Source organism: Anabrus simplex, chromosome 1, assembly GCF_040414725.1.
Source record: "Anabrus simplex isolate iqAnaSimp1 chromosome 1, ASM4041472v1, whole genome shotgun sequence".
Classification (NCBI taxonomy): Eukaryota; Metazoa; Arthropoda; class Insecta; order Orthoptera; family Tettigoniidae; genus Anabrus; species Anabrus simplex.
The window spans coordinates 1,573,527,265-1,573,549,099 of NC_090265.1; the positions used below are offsets into that span (position 1 = coordinate 1,573,527,265).

The 21,835-nt window shown below is 40.8% G+C and overlaps 1 protein-coding gene across 1 annotated transcript; it reads left to right on the top strand.

Moving 5' to 3' along the window:
- Positions 1 to 1,073: 1,073 nt before the first annotated feature.
- Positions 1,074 to 12,359, top strand: LOC136880950 (uncharacterized). The gene is made up of 3 exons (XM_067153492.2): positions 1,074 to 1,277; positions 5,836 to 6,052; positions 11,969 to 12,359. Exons 1-3 carry the CDS (start codon positions 1,074 to 1,076, stop codon positions 12,307 to 12,309), a joined length of 762 nt encoding a protein of 253 aa, XP_067009593.2. The 3' UTR covers positions 12,310 to 12,359.
- Positions 12,360 to 21,835: the final 9,476 nt, after the last annotated feature.

The following is a 21,835-nucleotide window of genomic DNA, read 5'->3' on the forward strand; positions in this document are numbered from 1 at the left end:
GCATCATAGTCTACCAACAAAATTTAGAGGAATTTATTTTTTAAGTATAATTTCGGTATTCTATAAATTAATTGAAATGGATGATATTTTTATATCGTCTTTAGTTTTAAATACTCTATTTTGGGTGCTTTCAATGTGTAATTTTATATTTAATTTTATTGTAAAATTCCTCATCTGAATTATGAAAATGGCATTTCGTAACACCATATTATTATTATTATTATTATTATTATTATTATTATTATTATTATTATTACTTGAGGACATTGATTTAGTATCCCTGTAATACTCGTTAGCAATAGTAAGACATCATTTATACTCTTAGCTCTATCTTTCGCCATTAGGAGTTTCTCATGGATTTCAAAATTATTGTTTGATACGATTTTTATTAAGTAATAGGTAAGCTATAATATGGTATACCAATAATTTATAGACATATTTTACACGACCCTTGTAGTTGTTAATCAACTTTCTATATAAGCTTTTTGTTTAGGGCAGCCTTCAAATCGGGGAAGCAGAAATAAATGGATTTCTCTCTCTCTTGTCCCGTATTTATCAATGTCACCATTATTAGAGAATCCATCATATGTACTTTACTGTGGATATATTTAATTGAAGGTCTTTATTCTCAGCTATGAGCACACTTTAAGTGTATTCATGTTCATTCTTCGTTCTGTAATCGAGATTCAAAACTTGGAGTCAGTCATCAGTATTCACTGTTTGAGCCAACAAAATGAAAGCTCGTCGGGCACATAAAGAGGGCACTGAGCTCGCTGGCAGGAGGATCAGTGGTCTCCTAAGACAGTCAAGAACTTTCGTTTGGAATTAGCGACGGCCAGCCAGACTAGTTAATATTCGGAGCAAGTTGGTGAGCCTACATTAGAGGTCGGTATGTGTACCATTAGGCCAAGCAAGGGGAGAGGGGGCGGTGCGTGCATTGTGCATGCCAATTAAAGACAGTGTCACTGGTGGGGTGAACACACTATAAAGACCGCCCGTGATTTATTGCTCCATCAAACGATCTATCGTATCCACCGCAAGAGTGTCAAGTGTCTTGTCTTGTCTTTCAAATCATGTCGTGGAAGTGTCTCGCTTTGCTCCCGCTACTTGTTGCGGTATGCGCTGCTGCAACTACTGTCAACGACAATAATTCGCTATGGCAGGAAGAAGCTTTGGATGAGCTGCGCGCCGAATGTGCTAAGGGCAGTGAAGTGGCTTGTATGAAGCTGAAGGTCGTGGAAGTGATGGAAAATGTGCTCAAGAAGGATTCCTACAAGGTAAGTCAATTCAAAGTAATAACATTCAGTTCGGTTCCATGTTCCTTGGACAGTTGATGTGGTTGCTTGTTAGATCAGTGAACCTTGCTGTGGTCAGGAATTCAACGAAGAGTAATTTTCCAACAATGAAAAATAACAAACCTGTGGTGCATTGCTCGTTTAGGGCCTTGGTCTGCCAAAACGACTGACGCCCAGCCAGACTGCCTGCCTGCAGTACTGGAGTGTCACGTGGACAGCGTAACGATATCCTCAACGGTATTTGTTGTCTTTCACGACCGGGAGATTAGTTTTCAGTGGAATGGTTTTAAATACAGTACAGATGAATTGTATTAAAAGAAAATATGTAGAATCAATTACTGCCGACAGATGGACAGTCTAGTCTCTATTTCAGATCCATAGTTTGATTCATCACTAATTTGCACTGCGGCTTGCAAATAGATCATCATGAACATGCTCATAATTATCTACATTTCCCAGGTATATCAACATTAGTTCGCTTAAATATCAACATACTGTATGTGTTTCGAAGTGCACCTAAGTGTGGAGTGACCAGCACATTTATCTAGAGACGGGATTAAAATCTAGACTAAATACTATTTTTAAATAAAACGCTTACAAGTAGTTAAACTACAAAATGTTGCACTATTAAGTAATACCTGAGAATAGATTATCTGTAACCAACATTTCCACAACGAAAAGTAGATTCATGAGAGCATCTGTAGAGTAAGGTCGGTGGTTCAAATTCCGACCTTTAGAAATGATGGTTATCCTCAGTTTTTCCTGGAAGGATGTGGGTGATTCTCTTGCTCGATATACCGAGATTCATCTCATACTCTTAGCCTCACCAGCTGGCAAGCACATGCTCTTGTAGAGTTTTTTTAAATTTGTTTATATATAATTTGCTTTTACGTCGCACTGACATGGATAGGTGTTATGGCGACGATGGGGTAGGAAAGGGCTAGGAGTGAGAAGGAAGCAGGCGTCGCCTTAATTAAGATGTGAAAATGGGAAACCACGGAAAACCATCTTCTGGGCTGCCGACAGTGGGGGTGTTCAAACCCAATATCTCCAGAATGAAAGCTCACAGAATGCCTGTCCAGACGCCAAATCTATGCGGAGGGATGTGCTCACTATGCGTGTCCCTGTGGTGGTTTATAGTGCAATGTGTTGTATGTAAATGAAGATGTGTATTGAAAGGAACAGAACCACCCTTCGCCGAACTAGAGGAGTTAACCAGACCAGGTTAAAATCCCTGGCCAGGAATCGAAAACAGGGCCCCGTGAACTCACTACGTCGACCGTTCAATCAAGGAGCCGGAGAAAAGCATGAAAGGCATTCTTCCTCCTGAAAGCCTAATAGCGCAGTGGAGGGCAACATTTGGTCTAGAAAGGACAGGATTGTGAATCTGCCACGTTTAATTGAAAATCTAACCAGTCTTGGGCTGTTATTCATGTGTCTACCGAGAGGTCTATTAACCTCTTAGGACAGCGTAATTCGTTTAATGTATCAGATTATTAGGCAACAACTATAGTCCATTCAAGCCAGAAAACATAGTAATGAAATATGTTAAATGTCTTTTACAATCAGAAATATTAGGAAAATTACTCCCTTCCGTATAAGGATATATCGAGCCTAAGGAAGTTGATGAAATTCAGTATCTTCCTGACAAGGAAAATATTCTCCCCAGTGGTCTGACACGTTCCCGGATGTGCAATATTCACTCGAGATGCTCATCATGGCAAGTCACGGCACGTAACGCCATATTTCAGATAAACAATGACAAAGCCGCAGCATTGCCAGCAGCTGAGCTCAACACAGCCTTTTTCCTCGTCACAGGCTCAGGTCACGAGAAACCGATTCAATTCTTCAAGGAACATCGTCCTAGCTCAAAACGACATATATATGAGTATGTAAATGAAATTTAACTAGTATATTATTTGTTTTAAGAACTAGAATTAAGTATTGCATTCAGCTGTATTGACACATTACATGTGTAACTATTATTGGCATCCTGTAATTCCCAAACCTAGAGAGAAACAATTATGTTAATAATATAAACAAATAATATGAATCTCCATGCAGGAGATGCAGTAATACACGGTGTACTGATCAGTTATAACAAATAGCAATACCTGAATTATTTCATTAAATTTAGCTCTCAAGGCAACATAGCGTTTTTGTTGTACAAAATATTTCAGTTCCCGTAAGTATACCTCTACAAATAGTTATCAATTATCTCTCTCTTTCAGACAAAATTTCTTGAAAACTTAAGGATTGTAACTAAAGTTGATCCTCTTGGTCCGAAAAGAAATCCTTTCACCTCCTGGGATCCATACTGATGGGACAATTTAGTGTTATAGTATTCTTCACACTCTCCGTAAATGGTTTGTTTCTCCCTTTGAACCAAGGTAGACTGGTCCGGAACATTATTTTCAAACCAGATGGTCGGTTATTGATGGTGATCTTTGTTTAAAGGTACAATGCAATACCCTAATCAGAAGAAGATGGGAGCAGAAATTAAGCCCTTGGGAGAATGAAAGTAACGGCAAAAGAAGGTGAACTGGGAAGTACGTTAAACTTCACATTTCGGGTTGCTTGTACACGGGAGCTGCTAACCAATATCGAAGGAAATTACTTTCAAATCTCGACAGTTTAATATGACACAATACACTCTTCCTAATGTCACCATCAATTAAAGCTATAATCTGCCGTACGTTAACGAACTTCCTATTGCTGGCTACCACAGTACGATCGCTTCCACTCTCCGCACCTGTTAAAGAGGATAGCACAAGCGATGCGCTACAATTGTGCGCCCGCTCTGTTCCTCTGTAAATAACGTGGATTAACTACGATTGTTACTTTCGTGAGGGGAAAGTGGCTCATTTTTTCCATGTTCTCCGGTTAGATGCCAGCAGGGATGATTATCCGATCTCTAGCTATAAGCTGAAATTGGAAACATCAAACAACAATGTCGAAATAATCATACTCCTCGTAGTTTCAGATTTGTCGACCATTCCTTTAAAGAGGGAGCGCCTCCTTCTGACGACGCATTCTTCAGTCGTATAGTGTTGGAGGTTATTGCTTTAAGGGGAAGTACAGCTGCGCAACCAACCCTTCTTAACATTAACCGCCGGACTAAGTGGCTGGCCTTCTGACCGGAACTGGGCAGGTTCGATCCTGGCTCAGTCCGGTGGGATGTGAAGATGCTCAAATAGGTCATCCTCGTGTTGGGAGATTCACTGGAACGTAAAAGAACTCTCGCGGACAAAATTCCGGCACCTTGGCTTCTCCGAGCACCGTCAAAAGTAGTTAGTGGGACATAAACACCATAATATTATTACTATTATTCATAGTAATCAGGAAGAAAAAATAGAGGTATTTTGGCTCTCAGAAGAATGGGTGTGTCGAAAATAGAAAGGAACGGGCAACGAGTTATGCAAAAATGGAATTCTGTATTCACAAATCTATAGCTGACAGAGTCACAAGAGAACGAGAGTTAATCAACCTACACTCACATTGTGAGATCTCCTACTTCCCTCTTTTGATAGACGAGCCCTTCTGGTGTACAGGATCGCTAAGGTGTCAAGTCCTTGTGGTCTAACCCCGTGCTTAGCTGATTCGAGTCCCGTTGGTGGGAAAACATTTTACCATCAGAATGTTGGTCGGAAGGGTAGGAGAGTGGTGTTACATATTTTGTAAACATTAGATTGGCACCAAAAGCCTGAATTTAATTCCAAACCTCCCCCAAGTGTTCGTACGGAGTGAGGGCATATGACGCTGTTGATGGAGATTCGCCATCTGATGAAAACGTTAAGCCTTGAGCAGACCCCTTGATGTGAGTCGACAGGAGTAAGCTATGTGGTGACATCAGGTTCCATCCTCTCCCTACCTCATTATCATCTAGCACCCAGACGCATAAGTCGTCCATGGCCGTCAAATAGAAAGATTTGCACCGAACGAGCCGAACATGTCCTCGGACACTCCCGGCACTAAAAGCCTTACTCTAAATACATAAATACGTATAATATTGATAGACAGGAGACTCTCTCCATCTACCAGGGGATGTAAATTATATGTAGGTCTACAATATAACTAATGTAAGAATAATAACACTGTCATCAAATAGAGGGAAAAGGGATTGGATTACACTGTTACTTTATTTTGTGAGTTTTCTTCCTTACTAAGGATCCAGCAGATGGACTCACTTCTTTTATCCGTACCATCACCTCTCAAGCTTCATTTGAAGCAACATTACATGACACTGTCATATAGAAATATGATCTCTCTTTCTCATTTACTCTTCCAATAAAAATGATTTTGTCTTCAATCGATGCTGTCCTCGTTGAACAATACTTCAGTACTATTTATACTTACCCTCCCTTCTTCTAATGAAGGAAGTTCTTGTACAGAATCTTACCCTAAATATTCAATCCCTTCTTCTTTTCAACCTTTATCTGACCGGAATATCCATCGAGGCAGTCTAGTTCCTAATACCTACGACTTTATAAGGTGGAGATGGTAATTGTACAGTGTAATGTTAATGTGGTCCCTATTACAGGTGTCAGACTCAGTGTCTGTGGTACGTAACGGTGCGGAGGCGACTGAGGCCCGCGGTGAGTCCGGCTGGTTGGAGCGCGCGGTGGAATACGTGCGAACCCACGACGTTCTGGTTGATACTCTGGGCTCCAAGGTCACGCTCTCACCACGCAACATCGAGCACGGCCAGCTGGACGTGAAACTGCAGTTCGACGAGGAAGATGACACCACCGAGCAAGGTGATATGCTTGCTTCTCACTGTTCTTCTGTTCCAGAGCATGGCGACATGGGAAAGTACAATATATAACCCACCGTCAATCACCCACGAAATGTTTCTCTGAATATATCCAGTTTAATTCAAGAGTAGCACAGTTTTTACCGACTTCACTGGAGTATTCAGTCATTCAACTCACTTCCGAGATAAACAGTTTCGATCCTGGCTGAGGTCGGTGGTGTTTGAGGGCGTTCAAGTGCGATAATTCTCTATTGTTGGCTTTTGGAGTCTAGTGAGACCAAATTCCGATATCAGTTGAGAGGATGTCAAACAAATAATAATAATAATAATAATAATAATAATAATAATAATAATAATAATAATAATAATAATAATAATAATAATAATTTAATATTATTATTAATACAGCTGTTCAAATCTCGGCGCTATTGGCTAACAATTAAATGTGAGTGACACATGTCGGAGGATGTACTGTCAATTTAAAGCTCTTCTTTGGTAAAAAATTCCCCCTCTCCGACAGGCTGAAGACAGTGTCTTCTTATTTTCTTATTAGACATTTCTTGTTCTCACGAGACCGAGTACCTCTTTTCGCGCTCATAAAAGGGGAAAATGGGATAGACTCGAGTATTGTGCCCACACTCTCCTAACAAGCAGCCTCTACATGTACACACCCATTAACTGGACGAATTTATTTAAATTTATACAAAAAATATGGGACTCAAGATTTTTTAATATAGAATATATGTTAGGGTCACCATTTCCCTTGTAAACTGGTAAGTTCCTGAAAACTCAGCACCAAGTGTTATCTATGATGGTTTTCTTGAAGGCGAATCATAAGCTACAATGTTACCTCCTCGGAGAGAAATAATAATTCTTGGACCGTGTTCTAACAGTTAATAATAATTAATAACAATATGGACTCCTATATTAGGTTGATCCACCACGTTATTCGTCCGGCTCCATGGCTAAATGGTTAGCGTGCTGGCCTTTGGTCACAGGGGCCCCGGATTCGATTCCGGGCAGGGTCGGGAATTTTAACCCTCATTGCTTAATTTCGCTAGCACTGGGGCTGGGGGTATGTGTCGTCTTCATAATCATTTCATCCTCATCACCACGCGCAGGTCGCCTACGAGTGTCAATTCAAAAGACCTGCATCTGGCGAGCCGAACATGTCCTCGGACACTCCCGGCACTAAAAGCCAAACGCCATTTCATTTTTCACCACGTTTTTCAATGAATAGAGCGATCCCGTGCTGTTTTCATGTAAACGAGTCTCACCCTCAAGGGCTCGTCTCATTTTGAACGCTCGATAGCCCATCGGTTGCCCTTATGAAGCCCAGTGAATTCTGTTGGTCTTCATTAAGCCAGTCCTATATTAGTGGTAGAACAAGAGATCGGAGCCTGAGTCGTCCTAGTCAACAGCTTACTGCACAAATGTCTGGATCAATTGGGTTTTCATTCACACCGTGCATAACTCTGAAGGAAGATTCTTAATAGGTTTCTACTTCATCTCCTCTGTCTGTGAAAATTGAACTAAAATCCTCTCAACAAATGTTGAAGCTCGAAATATTCTCCTCCCAGGCTTAGACAGAGTTTCCATCGCCCACTTGCCGTCTTGAAATGCAAATCATTTTTTCGAGGGAGAGAGGCGCTGCTTTGTGAGGAACAATCCGATTAATAATTAATCGAGGTTCTGCAGCCTCATGCTTTGCAGAAATATTTCTGATCGAATTTCAGTCTCAGCATCACTGGACCTAATCTGATCAATGTCGTATTTGGAAAGAAAGTGACGGTACAGGTACATATGCGAGAGTCGCGCTGTAGAGGAAAGGTAGTGATTACGCTGAGTGGCGTCTACACAAGTCACGTATAGGTCATCCTCAAGACATCAGGAGCTCCCTCATAGCGGAGATTATGGATAATGAAGCAGGGATTTATCTCGCACATCAGTATTCGACAGCTTATCTCGTGCTTGACAAATATCTCCCATCAGTCATCTCCTCTGGAGTATAGTACGAGTGTTGAACAATCCTCTCACTTGGAAGCACTGTGTAGTCTTAATAGTCTCGTAGATTTCACCACTCTAGCTAACATGAAGTAGGACGTTCACAAGCACTCTAGTCCGGCTAAGTGGCCCTACGTCGGATTTCTGATCCTTTCAAGAATTTTTAAGTCTTGATTGAGCCTGAGATGAGGTTGTTAGCCTCATCAGGCCGGCGACGATAACTTGCTCAAAGCTCTTGCAGAAGAAGATGCGAAAAAGAACGGACTATCGTGCGTGATATGACAGTGACCATTTCGCTGAGACCAAGTGACGATTTGTAATAGTATGTTATTGCTTTTAGGTCCCACTAAATACTTTTACGGTTTTGGTGACTGCGAGGTATCGGAATTTATTCCCGCAGCAGTAAATCCGCCGACATAAGGCTGACGTATTTGAGCACCTTCAAATACTACCGGACTGAGCCAGGATCGAACCTGCAGCTTTAAATATGAAGATATATCTCAGCTATTATATTCTTCAATTGATTGATTGATTGATTGATTGATTGATTGATTGATTGATTGATTGATTGATTGATTGATTGATTGATTGGTTGATTGATTGATTGATTGATTGATTGATTGATTGTCGTCGTGAGTAAATTGACTACCGAAAGGAGAAGTACTCCGACAGATTAAAGTTATCTTATCAGTTAAGGAAAGTGAAGGGCCTTGGAAGGCTCGAAAGTAAAAGACTCGCTGGATTGCGGGAAAAAAAGACCATCGTTTGGTCAGGTAGGGAAATGAAATGGGGGAGCCTGACACATGAAAGGGGAATCAATGTCATACCAAGTAGAGTCCCGTAGAGAATTTGACCAATGTTATGAGTAAAACTTCATAGCAGAAAACTCTCCCAATTTGCTGAAAAAAATAGAGCCGTTAAAAGCCAGATTCTTTTCTGTCTATCTTGAGGGAGGAACGGGTATCACGTGGTAAAGAAATCAGTGATACATAACATACAAATTCTAGAGTTATATGATAAATAATTCTAAATTACCAGAAACTTTCCAGGTTAGAACGTGAATTACAACGCTCTAGTTATGTTATACCATACTTGTGTGAAACACGTCACGCTACTTACGGCCATTCACTTGTACAGCGCAGGACTCAGAGTAACTACTCTTGTCGCTAATTCAATTAACCAGTGATGTTCCTGCATTGCACATTGCACGCCAGTGGGTTCAGAGTACACTTCCTCACAGGCATAGTTAACACATTTCATGACAAACCAGGGTTCAATGCTCTCGTTTAATGGAGTAGAGACTATTTCCTGTCAGTATAGATTTATAAAAATTCTGCAGGACCTAGTAACACACAAGAACAATAACAACATTTTATGCTCTACGAATTATTATTAGTGTATTATTCAGCTCCACGAATGAGTGACCAGCGTACTAGCCTTGGGTCCTGGAGGTCCTAGGTTCGATTCCCATCCAAGTCGAGGGATTTTAATCTATCACGGTGGTGGTGGTGGTGGTGGTGATTGTTGTTTTTAGAGGAAGTACAACTAGGCACTAATCAGAGGGAAGAAACCGAAGAGATCTGACACTTCGAAAAATTAAGTTATCGGCCAAGAAAAGAACAGACAAGGGCAACAAAGGGCGTGAAAATGTAAGACTCGGTTAATTCCGTCGACTCGGTATTTGGGTGTTTGTACTGTCCCCAACATCATGATATTCTTAAAGATCACACTCAACACTGTTCTCCACAACAATATCACGCATTCCCCATACACAAAAGACGTCACTCACCCTCGTCGGTGGTTCTACCTTACAAGGTCTGCACCAGGCTAACAATAGCCGCACGAAATTATTATTATTATTTTTATTATTATTATTATTATTATTATTATTATTATTATTATTATTATTATTATTATTATTATTATTATAGTAGCGTTGTTATTGCCAACAATCAATGGTGGTCGGTGTGTTAACAGTTTAATTCTTTGCTCTACTAATTGGAGATTATTAGGACCCTGGTGATGATAATTGTTGCTTTAACCTTCAACTGGTATATTCTTATAGCATAACTCGTCTATCAGACTGCAGGTATTTAATATTAGATTAAACAAGGTTGTATTTAATTATGTTGTTGTATATTGAACATAAGGATTTGAAAAATATGTTTTCAGTCTCCTCACGGCAGAACTTAAAAGAGAAAGTTACATACCGAGGGGAAAGTAAATACTAAATCGAAGCTCCGAATTAGACCTTCGTATTTTTTTCAAAAGTCTAGAAGAAAAATGATTTCCTTTTCTATGTCAGTGTTTTATAAACAATCAATTTAAAAAAGATTGTCAGATTATCCAAAGATAAATTTACATTTTGATATCCAAAATCCATGTTGGTTGTAGGGCACAGTTTTCCTTATTACATGGTACGCTAATATGTTTTCATGTAACTATAAATTCAGTAGGATCCGGGAAGGAGAGGGGAGGGCCATGCGAAAGTTTGGCTGCCGTCCCACAGGCAATGATACTAAATAACGATCAAGGGGGACAAAATCAGAGTTGTCGACTTACCCGATGAGGACGACTGAAACCTGTTAAGATTTAAAACGAAAAACGAAGAGACGAGCAGGAAAACAAGATAATGTCCTTAAAAACGAAAAAAAAAAACTTGGGACATACAAGCAGAAGATACACTAAATAATATAGATCCATCTGAGGAATCCTACTGAACATTCTCCAAAGTATCACTGTCATCTCCTTCAGCTAAATCACTTTGTCGCCACCCAAGGTGCGCCCCTTTGGACGCTTCTTACGGCAGCAGAGGATGGTACACTTGTGTTCATATCATCAGCCTACTGACAGAGGCCACGCACTACTAAGCTTGACGTTATATTTCGTTATGTTACTTAACAGACGCGACAACTACAGTACAACACGAAAATCTATAACATATGTGTATAACTTCACTAAACAGTTGTTCACCGTACGGACTCCATATTGCTTGATCTTACATTTCTTCACCCACGCTGCCATTTTTTTTTTTTCATTCCCAATCATTTTCAACGTGGTTTTTGAAACCTGTTCTTTGATATAACTTTTGAACTAGATCTAGGGTTTCAGGATCTCTCTGCTTGCATCCTCCTAACTTATGTCGCCTATTCTAACTCCTCCTTTGGTCAACAACTACCATACTGCTTGCTTGTTGTATAAACGGGCGTAACATCTAGGTCATCGGACCAACTATAATATTGAAAGCCCTCGTAGAATGTTCAGTGGCTTCAGAGCGTCAGGCTGATGGGTAACGTGCTGATGGCAGTTATTGTCTAAAGGAGCAATATCCCTACTTAACACTAGTCGTAGGGGAACGAGAAGTACGGAGAATGATGGTATCAGCTAAAGAAAGGAACGAATTAAAGCGATGAGCCTAGTAATTGAAAGCAATGAGAGGTTTCGGGAACCTGTAATCGATACTCCACACTCATAGACTGAGAGCCCTGGGGAAGTGAGGGAAGACAATTTATTGCATGTCTATACCCAGCAAGGACGAGCTCCTCTGTCGATCAAGAGGTGCCATTTTCCTCTATATCTGAGTGGGACTGTTGACACTACTGAAAAATCAAAGTCACGAGGTGAATTGATCTCAGCCCACGGCGACAATAGGGGTTTTGAGGTCACTGTAGGATAGAGCTTCTCGGGCACTTATCTAATTCTGCAAATAATTCAAACTTCTATACACAACCAAATAATGCAAGATATGAAAGAGGGTTCAAACACGTAAGTACACAAGATTAATGACAAATATGTCTCCATCCTCTAATGGAAGGAGTAACAAAACCAACTAACGTGTTATCTCTTTAACAGGATATGACTGACTCGTCTATTTACCTACACACACTGTGCTATAGGTTGCTATTGTTTGTCGCAGGACGTAGCAAGCTGAAGAAGAAGATTAAGAAGAGCAAGCTGAAGAAGATCATTGTTCCCGTTGCCATCTTCCTCTTGCTGAAGGCTATGACTGTCATCCCCCTGGTGCTGGGAATTCTGGGAGTTAAGGCATGGAATGCCCTTCAACTTAGCTTTGGTTCCTTCGTGGTGTCACTGGCCCTTGCCGTCTTCCACTTATGCAACAAGTTGGCCAAGGACGCTCACCCTCCCGCCCCCCAGATCGTAACTGCTCATGGAGGCTGGGCGCCAGCAGCCAGTGGCTGGGACGGCAGCGCTGCTCGTGACCTGCAGACAGCTTACAGAGCATACCGCCGACGATGAGACCCACGACATGACAAACCTCAAGATTAACATCGACAGACGACGCTGACAGTGGCCAATGGCCTGCTACCCGACTGAGAGCTGACATGACCAGATACTAGCATTCACCTTTCATTATTAATTATGTAAATGAAACCAAAGTTGGAAATTATTTATGCCGAATATTTATGTATTTATACCATGAAATGAGATATGCTGAATAATGTTTTTATTTGAATAAAATATTTCTTTTCTAAAATGTTCGCAAATTTTTTTTTTAACTTGCTGTCTGCAATAGATCATTTGATTGGGACCTGATTTCACACCGTTTCAATAACTTACATTTCACTACATTTCACTACATTTACAATGTAACGTTCTAAGGACTCAAGCTCACTCAGGCTCACAATACTGACTGTTCTAATGATATCTCGGAAAGTTTTCACCTAACATGTCTCGTTACAAATCAAACCACAGTGTATGATCCAGGGTATTTCAACTAGGTAGAACGGAGTAGTGACCGCAGGGTCCATAACTGAGTCCAACTTTCCTTCAACTTACCTGTGTATGGCCCCTCAATTTCGTCTTTCCTAACTCGTTTCAGCAATTCTTGTTCTCGTCCTACCCCGATGGTATTTGATCAGCAAGGCCTAGGGAATCTGCATTTTCAGGTTTTATTTTTAAAAGTTAAAAAATTGTGTAATTATCTCTTTCTGTTCAATCGATCAATCAATCAATCAATCAATCAATCAATCAATCAATCAATCAATCAATCAATCAATCAATCACTATTGATCTGCATTTAGGACAGTCGCCCAGGTGACAGATTCCCTATCTGTTGTTTTCCCAGCTTTTTTAAATGATTGTAAAGAAATTCGAAGTTTATTGAACATCTCCCTTGGTAAGTTATTCCAACCCCTAACCCACCTTCATATAAACGAATATTTGCCCCAATATGATATTGTCCTCTTGAATTTCAATTTTATCTTCATATTGCGATCTTTCCTACTTTTAAAAACACCACTTAAAAGTATTCGTGTACTAATGTCATTCCATGCCATCTATACACTGACAGCTCGGAAATAGCAGTTAGGCAAGCAGCCTGTATCCCTTCTCCCAAGCCTCCTCAGCCCAAACTTCGCAACATTTTTGTAACGCTACTCTTTTTTCGGAAATCACCCAGAAGAAGTCGAGCTGCTTTTCTGTGGATATTTTCCAGTTCTTGAATCAAGTAATCCTGGTGAGGGTCCCATACATTGGAACCATACTCTAGTTGGAGTCTTACCAGAGACTTATATGCCCTCTCCTTTACAACCTTACTAAAACCCCTAAATATCCTCATAACCATGTGCAGAGATCTGTACCCTTTATTTACAATCCCATTTTTGTGATTACCCCAATGAAGATCTTTCCTTATATTAACACCTAGGTACTTACAATGATCCCCACAAGGAAATGTCACCCCATCAAGGCAATAAATAGAACTGAGAGGACTTTTCCTATTTGCGAAACTCACAACCTGACTTTTAACCCTGCTTTTCATCATAGCATTGCCTACTGTCCATCTCATAACATTATCGAGGTAATTTTGCAGTTGCTCACAATCTTGTAACTGTTAGTTGTTTAACGTCTCTCTAACACACACACACACACACACACACACACACATATATATATATATATATATATATATATATTTCCTACCAGCTATCGTACCCGTCGTTGACGTGATACTGTTTGTAAAGTGGCAGAACAACTCAACCAACAATAGTGAGTCAATGTAATGTTATATATTTGATAAGTTTTACGGACGTAGGACCTTTAGGTCATCACATTTTGTTTTCTTCAAGCTCGGTGATATTAGAGCAAACACCTCTCTTATGATTCCCACTTCCCTCACTTTTCGAGTAATCGCGTTTTGCTTCTCATTCTGATAGTCATCTTCACATCGTCCTGAATAATAGTGGCTAATGACCGAGCGGGTATGCAGCTTATTCAAACAATCACCATCGTTACTAGTTAGTGATTACCATGACGACTGAACTGCTAATCCCAGTTGGCAGTGCTCAACGTTGTTGTGCATGCCACTGTCTTAAATTCGCGAGTATGTCCATTATCGTAGCTCATGAGGTAATAATGTATGGAACATTAAAGAAACCAAAGATTATAAAATAGTTCTATATTGTCGTTAGAAGCACTGTTTAGGTAGGATTCATATTTCCTGAAATATTTGGTAGATTGTGAAAAATGTAATCAGGTCGGCCATGTTGGTGGTTGAGGTAAATGGAGAAAAATGTCCGATTAGCAGTAAGAGTGAAAGTATGAATAGGCCTATGGGCTGAACCAGTGCGTGTGTAACGTAGCAGCAATTATCAGAACGTATGAGCCAGAGGATGGCATTTAAATTCCCGTCAATATTCAGAAAGGCAACATTAATGTTATCTATAGGAGATGAGAGGCAGCAGAAGAAACAAAGCACATCACAACAAACCGGTAATGTTATTGTTGATCAGTTTTATGGGCTTTCGATATTGTAGGCCTCAACGAGCTAGAAAGAGGACTATAGAGTGGCTATTGGACCGCCATATTTGAATCTACTTGAAAGGCACGTCCGCCATATTGTAAGCGATCAAATCGAGTGGGCGTGTGTTGAAGCAAGTACAGAAGCTGCGGGAATAAATACAGTTTCACAGTTTTCTTTATTAGAGAAGCAGTCAAAGGTGCATAATGCCTGTTTAAAAGGACATTAAAAATGCAAAGTACAGACTACATACTTACATATTGATTTTTTTTGCTATTGGCCTTACGTCGCATCGACACAGATAAGTCTTATGGCGACGATGGGACAGGAAAGGGCTAGGAATGGGAAGGAATCGGCCGTGGCCTTAATTAAAGTACAGCCCCAGCATTTGCCTGGTGTGAAAAGAGGAAACCACAGAAAACCATCTTCAGGGCTGCCGACAGTAGGGTTCGAACCCACTATCTCCCGAATACTGGATACTGGCAGCACTTAAGCGACTGCAGCTATCGAGCTCGGTCTTACATATTGTATAAAGAAAGAAAATTAGTGCATTTACAGTACGGTGGCCCTAATAACAATACATATCACAATAGTACATTGCCATTTAACAAATTTAGACCTACATGCAGGGAATGAAAATATAGAACAGAAAACCTTGAACAAAGTAATAGAACAACATCGAGAAATAATTCATATAACTTTAATGAAAATGAAAACCTACAACCTGTTTTCCAGTCATTGACCGGGTATGGGTTGTAATGAATGAAGCAGATATAGGCTGTTAGTGCGATGGGGTCGCCACTCCCAAAGTGATTTATTAATGACTGATGGATGCTATGAAATGAGAATGGAGAGTGTTGCTGGAATGAAAGATGACAGGGAAAACCGGAGTACCCGGAGAAAAATCTGTCCCGCCTCCGCTTTGTCCAGCACAAATCTCACATGGTGTGACCGGGATTTGAACCACGGTATCCAGCGGTGAGAGGCCGACGCGCTGCCTTCTGAGCCACGGAGGCTCCGATAACAATAATAATAATAATAATAATAATAATAATAATAATAATAATAATAATAATAATAATAAATCCTGGTATTTTGCCAGTTACCTGGATTTGGCATTTGTATGGATTTAGCCTAATTATACGACCGGATGCCCTTCCTGACGACGACGCCAACCTTAGGTGGAGTGATGTATTTACTATTACGTGTTTCTGTGGTGGTTTGTAGTATGTTCTGTTGTGTGGAGATGACGAAGATTATCCAGTCCCCGATCTAGAGGAATTAACTGTCAACTACCCGGTAAAAATCCTCAACTCGGTCGAATCCGGGGCCCCCTGAACCCAAGGCCAGCACGCTGATCACTCAGTTGCCGGACACAAGGCAACTTGGCAGGTTCGATCCTAGCTCAATACGATGGTATCTGAAGGTGCTCAAATCCCTCAGCCTCGTGTCAGTTGATTTACTGGCACGCAAAAGAACTCCTGCGGGACTACATTCAGGCACCTCGGATTATCCGAAAAAGTAGTTAGTAGGACATAAAACTAATAATAATTTACGAAAAATAAGTATTTGTTCACATTTTTTTTTCAAAATGCTGGGGAAATGTGCACTGTAGGATACAATGTAATAATAAATAGTGTTATTAGTTTTTCATCCTACCAAGTACTTAGTACGGTTTTCGGAGAAGCTGAAGTGGCGGACATATGTCCCGCCGGAGTTCTCTTACGTGCCAGTAAATCTACTGATAGAAGGGTGACGTATCTGAGCACCTTCAAATACCAAATATGCCAAATTAAGCTCAGAAATCCAGCGCTCTACCGTCTGAGCCACTCAGCCAGGCAGGATACAGTTTATCGTGTCTGGCTGTCTGGTCAGTTCCTACAAGAAAATAAAAGTAGGCCTACCCTACACGAGCTGGATTATGCTACACAGGCAACGTAATTCTGCTAATCGCCCATAACTGTGTACTTTAGTAAGAAAATCTTATTTGAAATATGATTATATTCTTCGTGTTTTTTCTACAATTTGTGCATTTGCTTGCTACACACGTAGAGAGCATAATTTATTCGATCTAATCTATTAAAAGTAACGCATCTTAAGCGGAAGAACGGCGCTTAAACTATGGAGTCGCTATTTCGCCTTGGCACCACCCAGAGCGCTGTAGCAGCCATGTTAGCCACTCTATAGTCCTCTTTCTAGCTCGTTGGTAGGCCTCTACATTCAGTTTTTTTCTGGCACTGCGGTGTTAGGCATCCAGTGTAAAGTGGGCCTTCCTTCCTCCTTTCATGATTCCCTCTTGTCTTATTCTGCAAGTGATCGCTCCTTTACGATTTTTCTTTCTCATGTTCATAGCCATCTTCTCAATCTTCCTTGTCGATATTGGGTGATGAGCACGTGATTTTTCACCTTAAAACAATGTTTCCTTTTCTTTTTTTCCTTTTTTCTTTGCTAGTTGCTTTACGTCGCACCGACACAGATAGGTCTTATGGCGACGATGGGACAGGGAAGGGTTAGGAGTGGGAAGGAAGCGGCCGTGGCCATAAAGTACAGCCCAAGCATTCGCCTGGTGTGAAAATGGGAAAGCACGGAAAACCATCTTCAGGGCTGCCGATAGTGGGGTTCGAACCTACTATCTCCCGAATACTGGATACTGGCCGCACTTATTCCATATTAGAGACGCTCGGCGTTTATACAGGGTGTTTTTATATTCCCATTACAGATTTCGAGTGCTTGCAGTGGGGACCAAGACGATTAAGTTTACCATAGGAACTTGTGTCCGGAAACGTACCGTCTTCCCGCTACCCGTAAAAAACCCACCCTAGCACATCTTCAAATCTCGTGCATTGTACGCGTCACTGTCTAGAGACCGTACGTCAGTGAACGATCACGTGATGTCTCATACCCCTACAGGCTTGTTGACATTCCATGCCATTCAGATGAGTGTGTGATCCACATGGAGACGTGTTGTACCTGCTGTTGTGCTTCTGATCTTCGTCCATACTACAGTACAGCAGTAATAATTGACTACGTACACAGCAGTAAGCTGTACGTACAGTACTGCACCAAAGATTTGTGCAATAGTGGATAAGTCGTAGTGGCACGATTGCATGGCCCGCACGTCCACCCGACTTGACACCGCTAGACTACTGACTGAGGGGTCACATGAAAACTTGATTTACGAGACCTCTCCGCTGAAGACCTACTGGTGCGAGTTACGGCTGCGGCGGATGTTGGAGGACCAGGGATTGGTGACCGTGTGTACGAGAACATGATACGTAGTACCGTGTCTGTGGTGACGTCGGTGGTCGTCACATCGAGCCCAACCTGTAATTGGACCCAGACGACAAGCAGTAAGAGTCGGACAGAGCGCCAGAAATGCGTGAGCTGTAAACGTGTGTTCTGGTGGTATTTTGCGGGTAGCGGGAAGACGGTACGTTTCCGGACACAAGTTCCTATGATAAATTTAACCGCCTTGGTCCCCACTGCAAGCCCTCTAAGTCAGTAAGAGGAATTTAGAAACATACTGTATGGACTAAACAATGATAGTCTGAATTCATGAATATCGCAGTTATCATAGTCTATACGATAAAGCTGTCTAAGATATAAATGATCGGGAATTGTATTCTCTATACATTTTTCAATAACTTTTGTTATGTGCTATTTATGGATAGAACCGCTAATACATATTTGAGAATTAAATTTTAGCCCTTTCCTTAAACTATCATTTCTCTCTGCGTAGATAAAATTATCTATAGGCTAAACTGAAGTGTCTTATTCCCCTACTCCACGTACCGTACCGATTTTTATTAAAGTCAGTTCAGCCATTTTTTCGTGGACACAGATGACAGAAAATTAAAAATTCCATTTCCTTCTTACTGTGGACGCGACCGATATAGAAATTTTACCTTGTTTTTAAATCCTAGCAATATACAGACACAAACTTCTATTTTATATATATAATAATAAAAATAAGAGTAAAATAATATTAGAATCATAATAATAATAAAATAATAAAATTATATATATACTGTCACTCGTGGCTTCGCTTACGTGGATTTCGTAATTTGATAAAAGTAATCGTTCCTCGGTACTGCACTAAGACATTACCTAAAAATTCCTAAAGTACAAAAACTCGCCAAAAATTGAGTTTCATTTACCCCAGAACCTCTTTGTAAACCAGGTTTGTGGATTGCATTTTGGGTCTAAGATGACCAGATTACCGTCAGAGATAACTCTGAAATATGTAACATAGAACTGTAGATGTGGAAAATAGTCCTCTCTCTGAAGTCTAAAACAAAAAAAGAAATAAGTGTTTATTTATTTTTAAAGGAGATTCCAAATACCTGTCTCCATGTGTATAACATCTTCAGTTTTTGAGACATAAGTATCCTCATAAAAATAATTCAACTATTTCCTCACTTATTTTCAACAACTCAAGTGGATTTTCCGAAAGCAAAAAGTGCGTGTTCCTTTATTTTTAAAGGAGACTCCAAATACCAATTTTCATGTCTGTAATATATTCGGTTTTTGAGATATACGTATCCCAATTAAAGTATTCAACACTATTTTAATTCCCTTTACAAATTTTCACGTCTTTAAAGTGTTCAGTTTTGAGATATAGATATACTCATTTTAAATATTCACCCACCTTTTCACCTCTTACCGACGGAATATCCAAAACTCCTTCCTTAGTGTGCACTTACTCTGTAATACACATGTATCCCTAAAATTCCATTTCTTTATGTCCAGTAGTTTTGGCTCAGCGATGATGAATCAGTCATCAGTCAGTCAGGTCAAGTTATTTTATATATACTAGAGGACTCGTGATGCTCTGCACTATTAGTTATAAATGGGTGAGGTAATCCGTCTTGATATGCCTGTCATAGTCATATAGTTTTGCCTGCCGTGTTCAATGGTACGCCGCAGTTCGTAGTCAGAATTCATCTATATATTTTCATTTTTATTCTACATTTCTTGATATAAAGCTTGTTATTTTGTCATGAGAGGCAATAGTATTTTTAATCGCAGTTCTGTATAGACCGGTTGTCATTCTTTTTTTGCTAGTTGCTTTACGTCGCACCGACACAGATAGGTCTTATGACGACGATGGGACAGGAAAGGTCTAGGAATGGGAAGGAATCGGTCGTGGCCTTAATTAAAGTACGGCTCCGGCGTTTGCCTGGTGTGAAAATGAGAAACCACGGAAAACCATTTTCAGGGCTGCCGACAGTGGAGTTCGAACCCACTATCTCCCGGATGCGAGCTCACAGCTGCGCGTTCCTAGCCGCACGGCCAACTCGCCCGCGGTTGTCATGTGAGCTTATATTTTAGTCTCGAAGGAGGGTTTTTTGCTAGGCAGAGAACTTTTTGAAGATGCATGGCCTTCACTCTTTCTAGTGTAGCTAGGTTATCCTTCGATAGGTGTTCCCAGATAGTCTAAGGCGGATGTCATGATAGGGTCTGTTTGTACGTATACGCATTTCTCACAGCAGCATGTAAGTTATTTGGAACGCTCTGCCATCTGCTGCTGGGAAAGAGTATCAAGCAGGGTATAGTATTCTTCCGCTTGACAGGTAGTAATCAAACATGGCTTTGGCAAATGATTTCGCTTCGATCCGTCTTGCGACGATCCAAGAATTTCACCTCTAACGTCGCAATACGAATGCCTCCGCCTGTCCCTATTAATCATTACCTCGGGTTCCGAAAACCAACAAAATAGAACCGAGGTCCTATTCCATTATTCCATGCACACAGTATTCAGGCGCAGCCGGCCTGCTTTAAGCACTCTAATTTGTTCAAAGTAAACGTGCCGGCCCACCTCGACACTCAGTGAAGAGCACCGCGGTAGGATTTCATCGGGGTCCGCCTACGGAGCGCAGGAACCGCACGCGGATAACCACGGCGGCCGCGCGCTTTCAACTCGCCACCACCGGCAGGACGTCCCGCGAACCATGCCAGTTAGACACCGACGAGCGATGAACCGACAGCGAGGACACAAATCCAACTACGAGCTGTATTACTAATAGTGTGCTGTAGTGTAGAGTAATATACCCTCACTTGAGCTATGGGGTAGTTGTCTGGGGTTATGTGGCAAATGAATATTTTGAACGTCTTTTTATTCTGCTAAATGAAATCTCTAGCGATCATCTTTCGCTTTCTGAATCGAAATACTTGCAAACTTTCTTTCGTAACTCATAATATACTTTCTTCCATAGGTACCTATATTAATCTATTCTACAGTATTTTTTTTAAGAAAAACGAAACATTGACTATATGTAACAGTGAGGTCCAAAATTAGGTTATGTGAACGAATCCGATCCACGAAATACCGAGCTCGATAGCTGCAGTCGCTTAAGTGCGGCCAGTATCCAGTATTCGGAAGATAGTAGGTTCGAACCCCACTGTCGGTAGCCCTGAAAATGGTTTTTCCGTGGTTTCCCATTTTCACACCAGCAAATGCTGGGGCTGTACCGTAATTACGTCCACGGCCGCTTCCTTCCAACTCCTAACCCTTCCTTGTCCCATCGTCGCCATAAGACCTATCTGTGTCGGTGCGACGTAAAAGCAACTAGCAAAAAAAAAAAAAAATCCATGAAATGTCACTGTAATGTTTATCCCGAATGGAAGACAATAATTGCTTTTACTCAAAGTGTAAAATCTACGATAAATTAAGAAATGCCGTCGTTACTACAGAAATATCTAGATAAATATGTACGTACTTACGGGCTGTAGACAGGACTCCCTTATGTTGCATTACGCTCCTCGTGCCGTCTTTTGTTTCTTTCTTGAGGTCCAGGGCTAGCACTGACGAATGGGAGTGCTATGTCTGTGAATTCTCATTATCTTTGTCCATATTACTAGCGCGGGCAGTTCAAACAGCAAAATAGCATGATCCCCGGACCAATACATATATTCTTTTCTTGAAAGGAAAATAGCATGATCTCTGGACCAATAAATATATCACTTCATGAATGAGTTAGAGCACAAAACGAATGAGCAACATGAAGAAAACGACACATAATTAAT

Coding starts and splice junctions, on each gene's coding strand:
- LOC136880950 (XM_067153492.2), top strand. CDS start 1,074: ATGTCGTGGAAGTGTCTCGCTTTGCTCCCGCTACTTGTTGCGGTATGC. Junction 1,278..5,835: donor TCAAGAAGGATTCCTACAAG/GTAAGTCAATTC, acceptor TCCCTATTACAG/GTGTCAGACTCAGTGTCTGT. Junction 6,053..11,968: donor AGATGACACCACCGAGCAAG/GTGATATGCTTG, acceptor TGTTTGTCGCAG/GACGTAGCAAGCTGAAGAAG.